Genomic DNA, 10,871 nt, shown 5'->3' on the forward strand with positions numbered 1-10,871 from the left:
TATTTGTCTCAAGCAAACTTTGTTGGAGCTTATTATCAAAGTGTTTAGAGATCTGGCTTTGAACTGTTAGTGTTACCTTCAAAGAAGGGTATTCCCAGTTGAAGTCAATTCCCACATTCAGCTCAGTTCTTGCTGTACAATTTAAGACAAGCTTTTCTCCAACAGACAGCTCAACTCCATGAGGGGGGCTCAGAACCACATCATAAATCCTGTACCCTGGAGCAAGTAAATTGGAAAAACAGAAAGTAAGAGGGAAAGCAAATCTATAACTTGGCACACATTTTTTTTCAGAAATGATGCAGCTTCAAAATGTGTCACATCATTTTTCCCTGAGGGCCTCCACAGTCCTTGGTAACTCCCAGGAAACTGGCCTACAGAGATTTACAACGCAGCCCTGAAGGGATCTCAAAAATGTTGTAGCCCAGTGAACAGAAAAGCTGTAAAATCTGAGTGGCCGATAATCAATGGGGCCAGCTTTAGGAAGTCACTGAACTTCTCATAAAATAGGTGTAATTAAAATTGATGCCAAGCAATGCTCTGAACATTAAATTTTCCATAAAATATGATCCCATAATAGTACTCTTTTTCATCCTTGGTTTTGGTAAGAAAGGAGGAAAAACTCTATTGCACATAGGTTTCTTGGGTAGAGAAGAGCAGATGTAATGAATTGCCTAACACCAAACCGTGAATTAATATATTTTTCAATATCCCTTGTCCTCCAGGATCTTAATACAGTAAGCCAAGCTTTACTGTCTGATATTAATGATATGGAAAGGAACTGTCCTCTTACCTACAACCACAACTATGTACATAATAGACTGGTAACTTTCATCATTAATTTTTGCTTCACAGAACACCATGCCAGCATAACTGATCATGTAGCTAGGAATAGTGAAGCCTTTCTTGCTGTCCCAGGAAATTCTGTTACCATCAGGAACAAACCTCTTTTCTGGATACCTCTGGGTAGAAAAGGAAATATCAAATATTCAATCAAGTGTTATCCAAAGGCAAAAACCATGAACACTAAAGAATTCATGTAATTTTTTAAAAGGCAAGTTGGTTTTATTTATTGTCATTTTGACCCTTCCTAAAGGATCTTTACAACACATTGCTGACTTAATATTATATAATATAATATATAACGTATGTACTATAATATGTATTATAATAATATATACATAAGGTTATAAACAGGCTACCCATCTTAATATTAGCTTAAAATTAAGAAAACGTAAGAGATGATGAAAGACGATTTAACTTACTGCACAAAGTGACACATTGAGGTTTGAAATGGTCCCCAGACAAGGAATCACCACAGTTTTGTTTTTGTTCTCAGTGATATACACAACTCCATGTTGGTCGCTAACAGAAGCAATAAATGGAGATCTGTAATCTAGAAGAAAATGTAATTCTGCTAGTTAATGGCATTACTGGTCATCTTTCAGGTTCGTAACTCTAACAGAGAAGTGCCTCATGGGGAATGATATTTCATACCAGGGAAAGGAATCCACAGGTAGGTCTGCTGGTAGATATCTGGCTCCAAGGATGCTACAGAGGGGTGTGTGTGTGTGTGTGTGTGTGTGTGTGTGTGTGTGTGTGTGTATGTGTGTGTAAAAAATCTGGAAGAAAGTCCCTAGAATGAGACTGGCTTCTTTTGCAAGGGTTATCAACAAGCAGATTATATTTTGTAGGTTCCACACTTAGGCAGATTAATCATTAGTTTTTTTCAAAATGAAGGTGCATACATCTTCATTTTCACATACATTTTTGTATACACTATATATAAATACTGGAGTAAATGTAAAGTTAAATCTGTATAGTTTACCTACTGAGTTTTATTGATGTTAAAGAAATTCCTGCTCTCTCTCTTTAGGCAAATAATGTAAACATCACAAAAACAGATTAATGGTCCCCAAAGAATCTTTAAAATAAAGAAATAACTAACAACTTTTAATTCAATTATTCAAGAGAAAGCTTTGTGTACTTTAAGATTGTGAAGACTAGATTTAAGGTTCTTCATAAACTCATGTTTAATAGTTATGTATTTAAGAGTCAGCAGTCATCAATACCTTCAATGACAAAAACTTGAAAAGCCACCATGGCAAAGACTGAGAAAAAAAAATGAGAGAGAGATTCATTCAAACACTGTTCATATGATGTTAATAGGCTGCTGACTCCTTTCCCCAGAGATAGAGTTGGTGTGAAGTCATGCTTGAAATCCCAGAGAGACAATTGTCCTTACTGCCATCCCCAACTCCCCTGACCAAGCATTTTCAGAGTGCTTCAGGATGGCTGGTCCAAGTGAAGAAAGAGTTAATTAAACCAAAGGGGAGAAAAGCAGCTAATTCCCTGCAACAGCAGAAGTTTGATTTCCTTCCCAGCTGGAAAGCACAGAAAGGCAGCCAATCCAGCCCACCACATGCCATAGCCATTATCTTACGAGGCCAAGACCCACTTCCTGGCTCCATCCATTGCTGGAGGGAATGGGGGTCAGAAGATGCAGGAAGTAAGGTGGAGACCAGAGGGGATATTAAAGGACTGTCCATAGGGAATACTTCAGTGTTTTCTTTTCCATTGTTAAACTTCACCACCAAAATCTTAGACAGCTCACCTCCTAGAACATTAGGCTTAGACAGGAAGCAGAATTTGATGGTATACCCAAAGACAGGCAGTGTACAAATAAACAGTGCTGGAGATCGCTACTTCTTAATATTACCTATCTTTTTATCCACATGCTGTGAAATATTACAGAACTTGCTTAGAGAGCAAGCCTTGGGAAGCTAAATTAACCCCTTGACGTCAAACTAAAGCTATTCAGTCAATCAGTTCTATTTCGGTATCCTAAAAAAAAAGGAAATAAACAAAAGAAACCCAAACAACCACCCATCCTCTCAAAATAAAATATTTACTGCAACTCACGAAATGAATTTTCACATGTCTCCAGGTTTCCTGACTTGGGGAGAAGGAAATAACGAGATATTATGGGAGAGGTTCATCTTGTAGTATTTCCAGACAGCCTAAAAGCAGGAAATCCTTGCAATCTTCTGAGAAAGCCTGATCTCCCAAGACTGTCAGATCAAAAGGAGCCAGAAATTCTCCAAGATCTAAGCCATGTCTCTCAAATTCTGCAGAAGGGAGGAGGACGCCACAGAATTCTATCTTGGATTGTGCTCACCCTGGGTAGAAATAAATCTCAAATACTGTGCAATCCGGGAGTGACATACGTTATCTTGATGTGGCCTCCACCTTTCCATTGCACTAACCATACTGCACATTGGAATGTAAATGGAGACAAGCGAGTGTGTTTTCCAAAGCTGATGAAATTCCTGTTCTGCACAAGATGCTTCTGGAAAAAAAGTCTAAGCCATCTTCACCTGCTTCAAATCCTCTGGGATGTAAAGAGGTATAGAAAGGTATAAATAAAATGTCTAAAAAGTTTATCCTTACTGAAAAGAAAATATTGAGTATATCTAAGTGAAATGCTAAGCAACACCTACACTCATCAAAATTATATGATTGGTATCTCATGAGTTAAGTCAAGTTTTTCCAGGAAAACTAAGTTAATGTAAGATTTTGTAACACAGAAGAAAGACTAATTCAGATTATAAATACTAAATATATGTGACATGTATTTTACCCTACACAGATGTTAAGTTGGCCTCCACGGTGTCAATCTCAAATTGCAAATTCTAGAAAGATTTGGCATATCATCCAAGATCTCAGACCACACCAGCAAAGGAAAGAAACACTGTCCCTGAAAGGCCGTTTGAGGCAAGGTCTTCATTTGCACAAGTGTATGGAAATTGTTTTTTATGACGTATACGTTGGGGGAAGAAAGGTTCCTATGTACAAAAAACTCCAGAGCCCTTGGCTGAATCCCTGTGCATTCTTGGGGAAATCTCCAACTCTGCAGTAGATAACCTATCTCTCCACAGAAACCTCTCCATAATTCACCCCTGAATCTTCCTTTTCAAGGATTTCGGGTTTGTTTTTTTCTTCCCTCAAACATCAGAAGGCTTCTTATAAATCCCCATAGCCAATTGTGAACACAGATTTCCCTTAGAAACAAAGATCAGAACCCAACGAGTTGGGCAAAAGAGAAGTAATGGGGCCCACGCTCCAGAACAAATCAATGAGTCTTATTCTCCGAGGAAGCCTTGGGAGAGAAGAATTTTGTTTATTCCTGTTGGCAGAGAGCCCTCAGAGCGAGACTTTGTTGTCCTCGATTCTTCTTTGCACCCATTGTGTTTTGTAACCGGTAAATCAACTGGGGAAGTGAATTCCATCTAACCACTTACCTTGAACGTACACGTAGACAACAGAAGCCATGTCAGTGTCCCGGTAGAAGCATTTGTAGGCTCCAGTATCATTTCCGACCACTTTTGGAATTGTGAGCATCTTACAGAAGATGCCCTCACTGCACTCGGTCACCTCCACTCTTTTCTCAGAGCCGCTCTGATTGTTGGGCCAGAGCCAGTCCAAGTCCCTTTCTCCCCTGAAAAATTAATTCCAAGCAAATATTCATGTGAAATGCCTCACTAGGAGGCTGTTTCCAAGAAAACAGAAGATTTGGTTCTCAAACTTACATAAACGCCTCAACAGACAGAAACACAGCCTTCTACTAACAATGACAGGTTATATGGATGAATGACAAAAAGTCAGAGGCTCGGCTTCAGAAATCACTTATAGGGATTCTCGAGTTTTCTACTCATTAACTCATTCATTCATCCAATAAATATTTATTAAGCATGGGCTGTGTGCCAAATGTTGTTAAAAATGGCATACAGCAGTGAACAAATCAGACAAAAGCCAATGTCTTCATGGAACCTCAGTCAAGTTGGAGGAGACAAGCAGTAAAAAAAAAAATAAGTACATTTCAATAAAGCTGAAATTTTTCAAAAGTAAGTAAAATGTGTACAAGGTGGCAATAAGTACTATGGAGAAAATTTAGAAGATGCAAAGAAAAGAGTGAAGAGTTCTGGAGGCTTGATGCACTAGGCCGTATGAATATTGGGGGGAACAGAATTTCAGGCAGAGGGAACAGCAGATGTCAAGACCCTGGTGTGGGTGCCTATCTGGACCATGAGGGGAATGGCAAGGAAGCCAGAAAAGCCTGATAAAAGTGGGTAATCCGGAGAGTAAGAGGTGAAGTGAGGAACGAAGGGGACTCAACTATCTAAGAGACTCATAGAAACTTTGGAGGACAACGTCAAAACCTAGATTACTTTTATTACAGCATTTCTCTACAAAACCCCAAGGAAGAGAGTCAACATCAAGAAAAATGTAACATCATGGACCCTTCTTTAAAGAACTTGAAATGTCCATGAGGTTGCAGCTACATTAATGAAGTCACTTTTAACATACTCCATAGCTTTTTTGGGATGTAAAGGGAGTATGGAATCTTGGGTGATTTTAAATAACCTTTGTTGTCAAGGGTGGGTTAGAGGAACATCTACTGAGAAACACATCTTGAAATAGCAAAGCTAGGGAAACAGCACCTGTTACTGTGCTTTTTCCCGAGGGCTGGGTATTGGTGACCAACCCTGGATAAGAGGACTAGAGTATCCTTTACACTCGGCAAGCTAAAATAGATCTGTGTCACTGTGTTGAACACTTGGCATTTGTCAGGCATAAACAATGGCAACAAGCTTCCTAGGGCTGTTTGTGGACGTCAGCACTCTCCACCCACCGTCTCTGCCAAAACCTCACTGGTCCTGAGAAGCCTCTGCGTCTGTCATGCATACTCATACATGAAACCCTAAGGTCCTACTTTTCTTCCTGAGGTAGGGGCTGGAAGGTTAACAGTTAAATTGGAAGGCAGAATTCTTCTTGTCAAAGAGGCTTATTTCCCCAGTTAGCAAAAATCAATAGTATGACTTCTTGCTAGCTAGTGAGAGACAGACATGCCGGAACACCAACCTGCAGCAGGACATGCGTTCAGTAATATTAATGGCTGAATATTAAATTGCTACTACGATCAGAATTTTACCATAAAATAAAGTTCTTGAAAAGTGCTGAACAGATGTCCAAGAGCCATTCTGAGTATAAACAATACATCCCCAAACTTCTTTAACTCTAAGGGTACATCCTCAATTTCATTTATTTATTCAACATGTATTGTGTACTACATACTATACTCCAGGTGCTATACTGGTTATTAGTGTATGTGCATGTGTGCATGTGTGGGTTGGCAGGGGGTAGCAGGGAAAAAATGCCAGCAAAATTGTATAGAATTTTTGGGGAGAAGACCTTTTTCATTTTTTAATTATTACATCGCTTCTTAGAAACCTCAGTACTTATAAACAATTACTATGACTCTATTACAATTCTGCATACGGAAATTATTTTCCTTCAATAAACAATGAAATATTTAACACAGGAAATCTGAATCTAAAAGGAATCCTTACCTGCAAATAATCTGAAGCGTTGTATTGGCCATAATTGTATGGATGTCTTTTTGTATGCTGAGCCTGGGTGGATCAAGAGAAAGACTAGGCAAACCTAGAAACAAATTAAATAAATGAATGTAATTGCCACTGAGTCAGACCCAATAGGAAACACCTTCCATAAACAACGCATACTCCATACTTTAAAAGGCTTCTTCAGCAATTCATTGTGTAAAACTTGTGAATTTACTTTTCACCATTCCCAGTAAAAGTTCACCAACTGTGTCATAACAGGAAGAATGGGCAGATGGTCATAAACCAACACAACAGTTCTGCAATTCATGGAGCTAGGGTGGAGTTCCTGTTTTCCTGCATTGCCAACTTCAAGGTCTTACAAAAGGATATGGGACATTGAAACCAAATGAACCTTCATCTGATGATCTCACTCCCTTGGGAAAGGACCCACTGACACTTCTTATAAAACATAGGATGCACACATTCGACTAAATTGCTGATTAATGAATACTATTAGAGACATTTCTATATAGTTCATCTATGTACTTTGAGGGGAACAGGAACGTCTCATCTGCCTTTATCAATTTTCTAGTGCCCTTCCTCTGGTAACTGAACTGCCAAGGTTGAAACACTGCACGTTGAAATTAGGTGAGAGGAATTGAGGAAAGAAACATTTTCCAAATGCATATTAATATACTTTCCCTCAGAGAACAGAATTAGAGTAACGCTAATGAATTACAATTGGGGAATCTCAACTTACTAATCAAGGCGCTGAGCTTGTCCTGATACCAAGCTTGGAATACACAAAAAAAGTATCTTTACCTAAATATACCATGGGGCAGATTCCTCACCATGGGTCACTCCACAGCAAGAAAACTGAGTTCTCTGTCAACTAAATGCAAAAAGCTACCAGGTGCTGAAAAAGCATCAGCGAAAGAAAAACTGTCCACCATCCTTGGGTCTTAACTGATAACCAGATCTTCAAAATACCACCTAAAAAAGTGATGGGTGCTGGGTAAGCACCGAGCTTCATAGGATCCTTAACTCACATCCACTAAGAACACATGACTCTCCAGGCCTAAGCTGGCATTGACACTGTTGTGCAAATAAAAGAGAGGACTAGCAAATACAAAAGAGTATGAATAAGCAGAGCATGAGCAAATATCCAGTATAAATATCCAGAGCACTGAATCCACGGACCCCAGTGTGAACAGCTGCAGGCAAAAGGGGCAACTGATCACACGTATTCTCAGACGCTCACTCAGAGGTGCAAAATCAAGTGCTGACAAAACTGTGGATTTGTTGATCAATATCGAATTTTTTTTAAATTGAAAATTAAGTTACAGCAGTAAATCTCAGAAACTAACTGGCATTGGAAGTAAGGTGCTCGGGGCAGTGGTTCTGAAAACTTTAGCATGTGTCAGGATATTCCTAGGCCTACAAAACTGCATTTTAACAAGCATTTCAGGTGACTTGGTCATAGAGGGTCTACGGGCCACTCGTAGATAGCTATTGGTCTGGGTGGTCATGCTCAGTTAGTCAACATAGCACTTTTCAATATAAAGGAAATAACTGCCCCCCTCCCAAGTAGGCAAAAATAAAGCAAAATGTTTAAAAGCAAAAGAAGAGTCTTCCAATAATGGATTCCCACTTTGTCTAAGTAAAGGAAAATGAAAACAATTTGTTTGGATGAGCACAGATATCACACGTGACTGGGAAATCCTATGCTGAGAAACATGTCAAAACCAGTAACTTAATTTGCATGATGACCCAAATGAGAAAGAGCCCATTATCTGGGCACAGTGATGTGAGAAAAAAAAAAAAATGATGGTAAAAATTAAGCTCTAAATAAGCTATAGCCACCAAAACAAGAGATTCCTGAAGATCTCTCATAAATCACTGCCACAGATAATCTCACACTCTAGACACACTTTCCTATGTTCAAAAAAAAAAAGTTCTCCATTCATCGGGAGCCAAAACAACACCATACTATTCTAGAGACATGTCTCCAACAAAAAACTATTCAACAAGGCTATCAATAATGGTAACTTCAAATTCATATCTGTAGACCAACGCTCAATTTCTTTTTTGCTCCAATAAGCTTCATTCATTTTCATTGGCAAGTTCGAGGTCTGCTCTTCAGAAAGTTCTAAAGAAATAACTCTAAGAAGTACATACGCTGCTACTCAATAAAGCTCTTCTATGTTCAAATCCCATAACCAAAATTAATTCATTTGTGCACTATTACCCTTCCAGCTCAAAGACAGGAAGGAAAAACAACAGTGCCTCTGTCTCTAGAATTTGATGGCATCAATTATAGCCCAATCCAATTAAGCAAGTCACACACTCCAAAAGGGCAACCTCATCGTTATATTCAGGGCAACCCGATTTCGGTTACTACTGCTGCTCTATGAAACACCCCAGGCTCAAAAGCAACTCATGTCTTTGTGGGATACAGTAACAAACCACATGTTCCAGACCTTCTTTCTCTTCCCATAAAGGAGGAGAGAGAGGTCTTGTCAGGGACAGATGACTGTCCCTGGTGGAGCTGGCCTGGATGAAACAAGTCATTATTAAGAAAATTCAGTAACTATAGACAGATGATCTTGTTACAGTATATGCATGTCTTTTTTTTTTTTTCTTTTAAGACAGGTGATTCTTTTTTTTTTTTTTTTTTTTGATACAAGGAATTTTCCCCTGAACCATTTTACTTTTTCTGCCTGTTTCACCCCCTCCCATTTCTCACCCTCTGAAGAGTGGAAATCTAGAAAGCAGCAAACAATGGCTACAGAAGAGATTAGAAAGAGATGTGAGAAAGATGAGACAGAGAAAGAAGGAGAGAGAGAAAGGGAATTTATTTACTTCAAGGCCGTGTGTGTTCCTGATCTTGAAAGAGACTGAAATTTTAGACCTCAAGGAGAGTGGCGAGAGGCGCCAAACTTAGGTACCAAATCCCTCAGAGTAGGTTTTCAGAACGTGAACTTCTGACCATGCGCTTACTCAAAAGGACCAAAGAGCTTTGAAAGATGTTAAACTGTTTTAAATACGAAGGTGACTACTGCCTGGAGACATTTTGGGAAGCTGTCACACAACCCCGGATCCAAGCCCCAATTTCTCTTTCTCTCTGCAAGGAGAGAGGTGTCCTGCACCAAGAAATAAGAAAAAGTTTCCTTCCCTCCTGGACCCCACCTTATACAGTGGGTGTGTGTGTGAGTTCGAACCTAAAGGGAACAGTAGACCTGGGTCCTCGTTCGATTCCTACAGAGGCAGAGCGAGGCGCACGGTGCCATGGGGAAGACCTGGGTCGCGCGGCTCCTGCAGGGCTTCCTTTCACGAGACCGGGCTAGGATGGTGCGCGCAGCCGGACAATTTTATCACCGCCTGTTCCCGCCTGCGGGGGCATCTCCTGCCTGCCAGCTCCGGGACTCTTCCCATCCCCGCCTCCCGAGAGCCCAGCGGTGTATCGGCTCTGTAGACGCGCTCCCGCCCAGGATTCTGTCCGAGACTAGAGTCGTGGAAATGGAACTGGGCTCACAAGACCACCAACTCGCTGGGTAATCCTGGGTCAGTCACTGAGCCTCAGCTTCCTCTTCGGTAAATGAAAGAACACAGTGTCAAGTCACTTTCACCTCTCCAGCTCTAACTGCGAGTTAGAGCCGGCCTCCAGGTCCTCTCCGCATCCCCATCTCTCCGCCTGCACCCGACCTCTCCTCCTTCCTTCTAGAGAGTGGGCTCCTTACCCACAGAGGCAGCCTGGGTCTCCACGCAGAGCCACACAGCGAGGGCCAGTAGCGCCTTGCTCTCCATCCCGCACCTCGCGCCAAGCGCTGTGCCCAGAACTCGGGCCCCGGTTCTCTCTCCCTGGTCTTGCTCCGCGGAAAAGGCGCGGAGGTGGAACCCGCGCCGCAGCGCAGGACTCCGGGGAGCGCAGGGCAAGGGTGCCCCGGCTCCGGCCGCGGCTGCAGGGGGGGTCTGCGGGTGCCGGAAGGAGAGGATAGCCTGGCTGAGGAGCAGCTCCCTGTCTTCTGCAGCGCGCAAGTGATGCCCCGCGCGGGCAGAAGAAACACAACCATACACCTCCAGCTCTCCCGGGGTCCCGGGACTCAGTGCAGGGTGGGAGCCAGGGCCGAAACTCTAGAGCGCGGGGGCGGGGCTATGCTGGTCGGGGCTGGGGCGGGGCTTCCCTTCGCAGTCGGCTCCGCCCCTCAGCCGGGTACGGTGCCTGGATCCGGTGCTTCCCACACCCACTATATCTCCTAATCTCCCTGCTTTGCCCTGGACTGCGTCTGGCCCGGAGTCGCCCGAGGGAGAACGTCCCCGGGGCACCAACCCCATTGCTGGCGGAAATAAAATGTAGCCCGTAAGGGGTTCTGATCCACTCAGAGGTTCGGTCGGTTGCTGCCCCTCTACCCGGAGGTATTGGAGAGCAACAGCGGGAGCGCGCGAGGGACACTGCGCCCTCAGGAGGTG

The 10,871-nt window shown here is 42.2% G+C and overlaps 1 protein-coding gene across 2 annotated transcripts in view; it reads right to left on the reverse strand.

Annotated features, from left to right (window-relative positions):
- KDR (kinase insert domain receptor) overlaps nucleotides 1–10,522 on the reverse strand; it is a 43,565-nt gene extending 33,043 nt beyond the window's left edge. The window contains exons 1-6 of one of the 2 annotated variants that reach the window (XM_006177337.3): nucleotides 10,142–10,521; nucleotides 6,408–6,501; nucleotides 4,299–4,495; nucleotides 1,263–1,393; nucleotides 791–959; nucleotides 77–216 (exon numbers count right to left, since the gene is read on the reverse strand). In XM_006177337.3, the coding sequence (XP_006177399.1) occupies nucleotides 77–216; nucleotides 791–959; nucleotides 1,263–1,393; nucleotides 4,299–4,495; nucleotides 6,408–6,501; nucleotides 10,142–10,208 (798 nt within the window). In that variant the 5' untranslated portion in view covers nucleotides 10,209–10,521. Of the gene's footprint in view, nucleotides 1–76; nucleotides 217–790; nucleotides 960–1,262; nucleotides 1,394–4,298; nucleotides 4,496–6,407; nucleotides 6,502–10,141 lie in introns of both variants that reach the window. The other variant, XM_014552957.2, reaches the window with a different exon arrangement.
- Nucleotides 10,523–10,871: the final 349 nt, after the last annotated feature.

Source organism: Camelus ferus, chromosome 2, assembly GCF_009834535.1.
Source record: "Camelus ferus isolate YT-003-E chromosome 2, BCGSAC_Cfer_1.0, whole genome shotgun sequence".
Lineage (NCBI taxonomy): Eukaryota > Metazoa > Chordata > Mammalia > Artiodactyla > Camelidae > Camelus > Camelus ferus.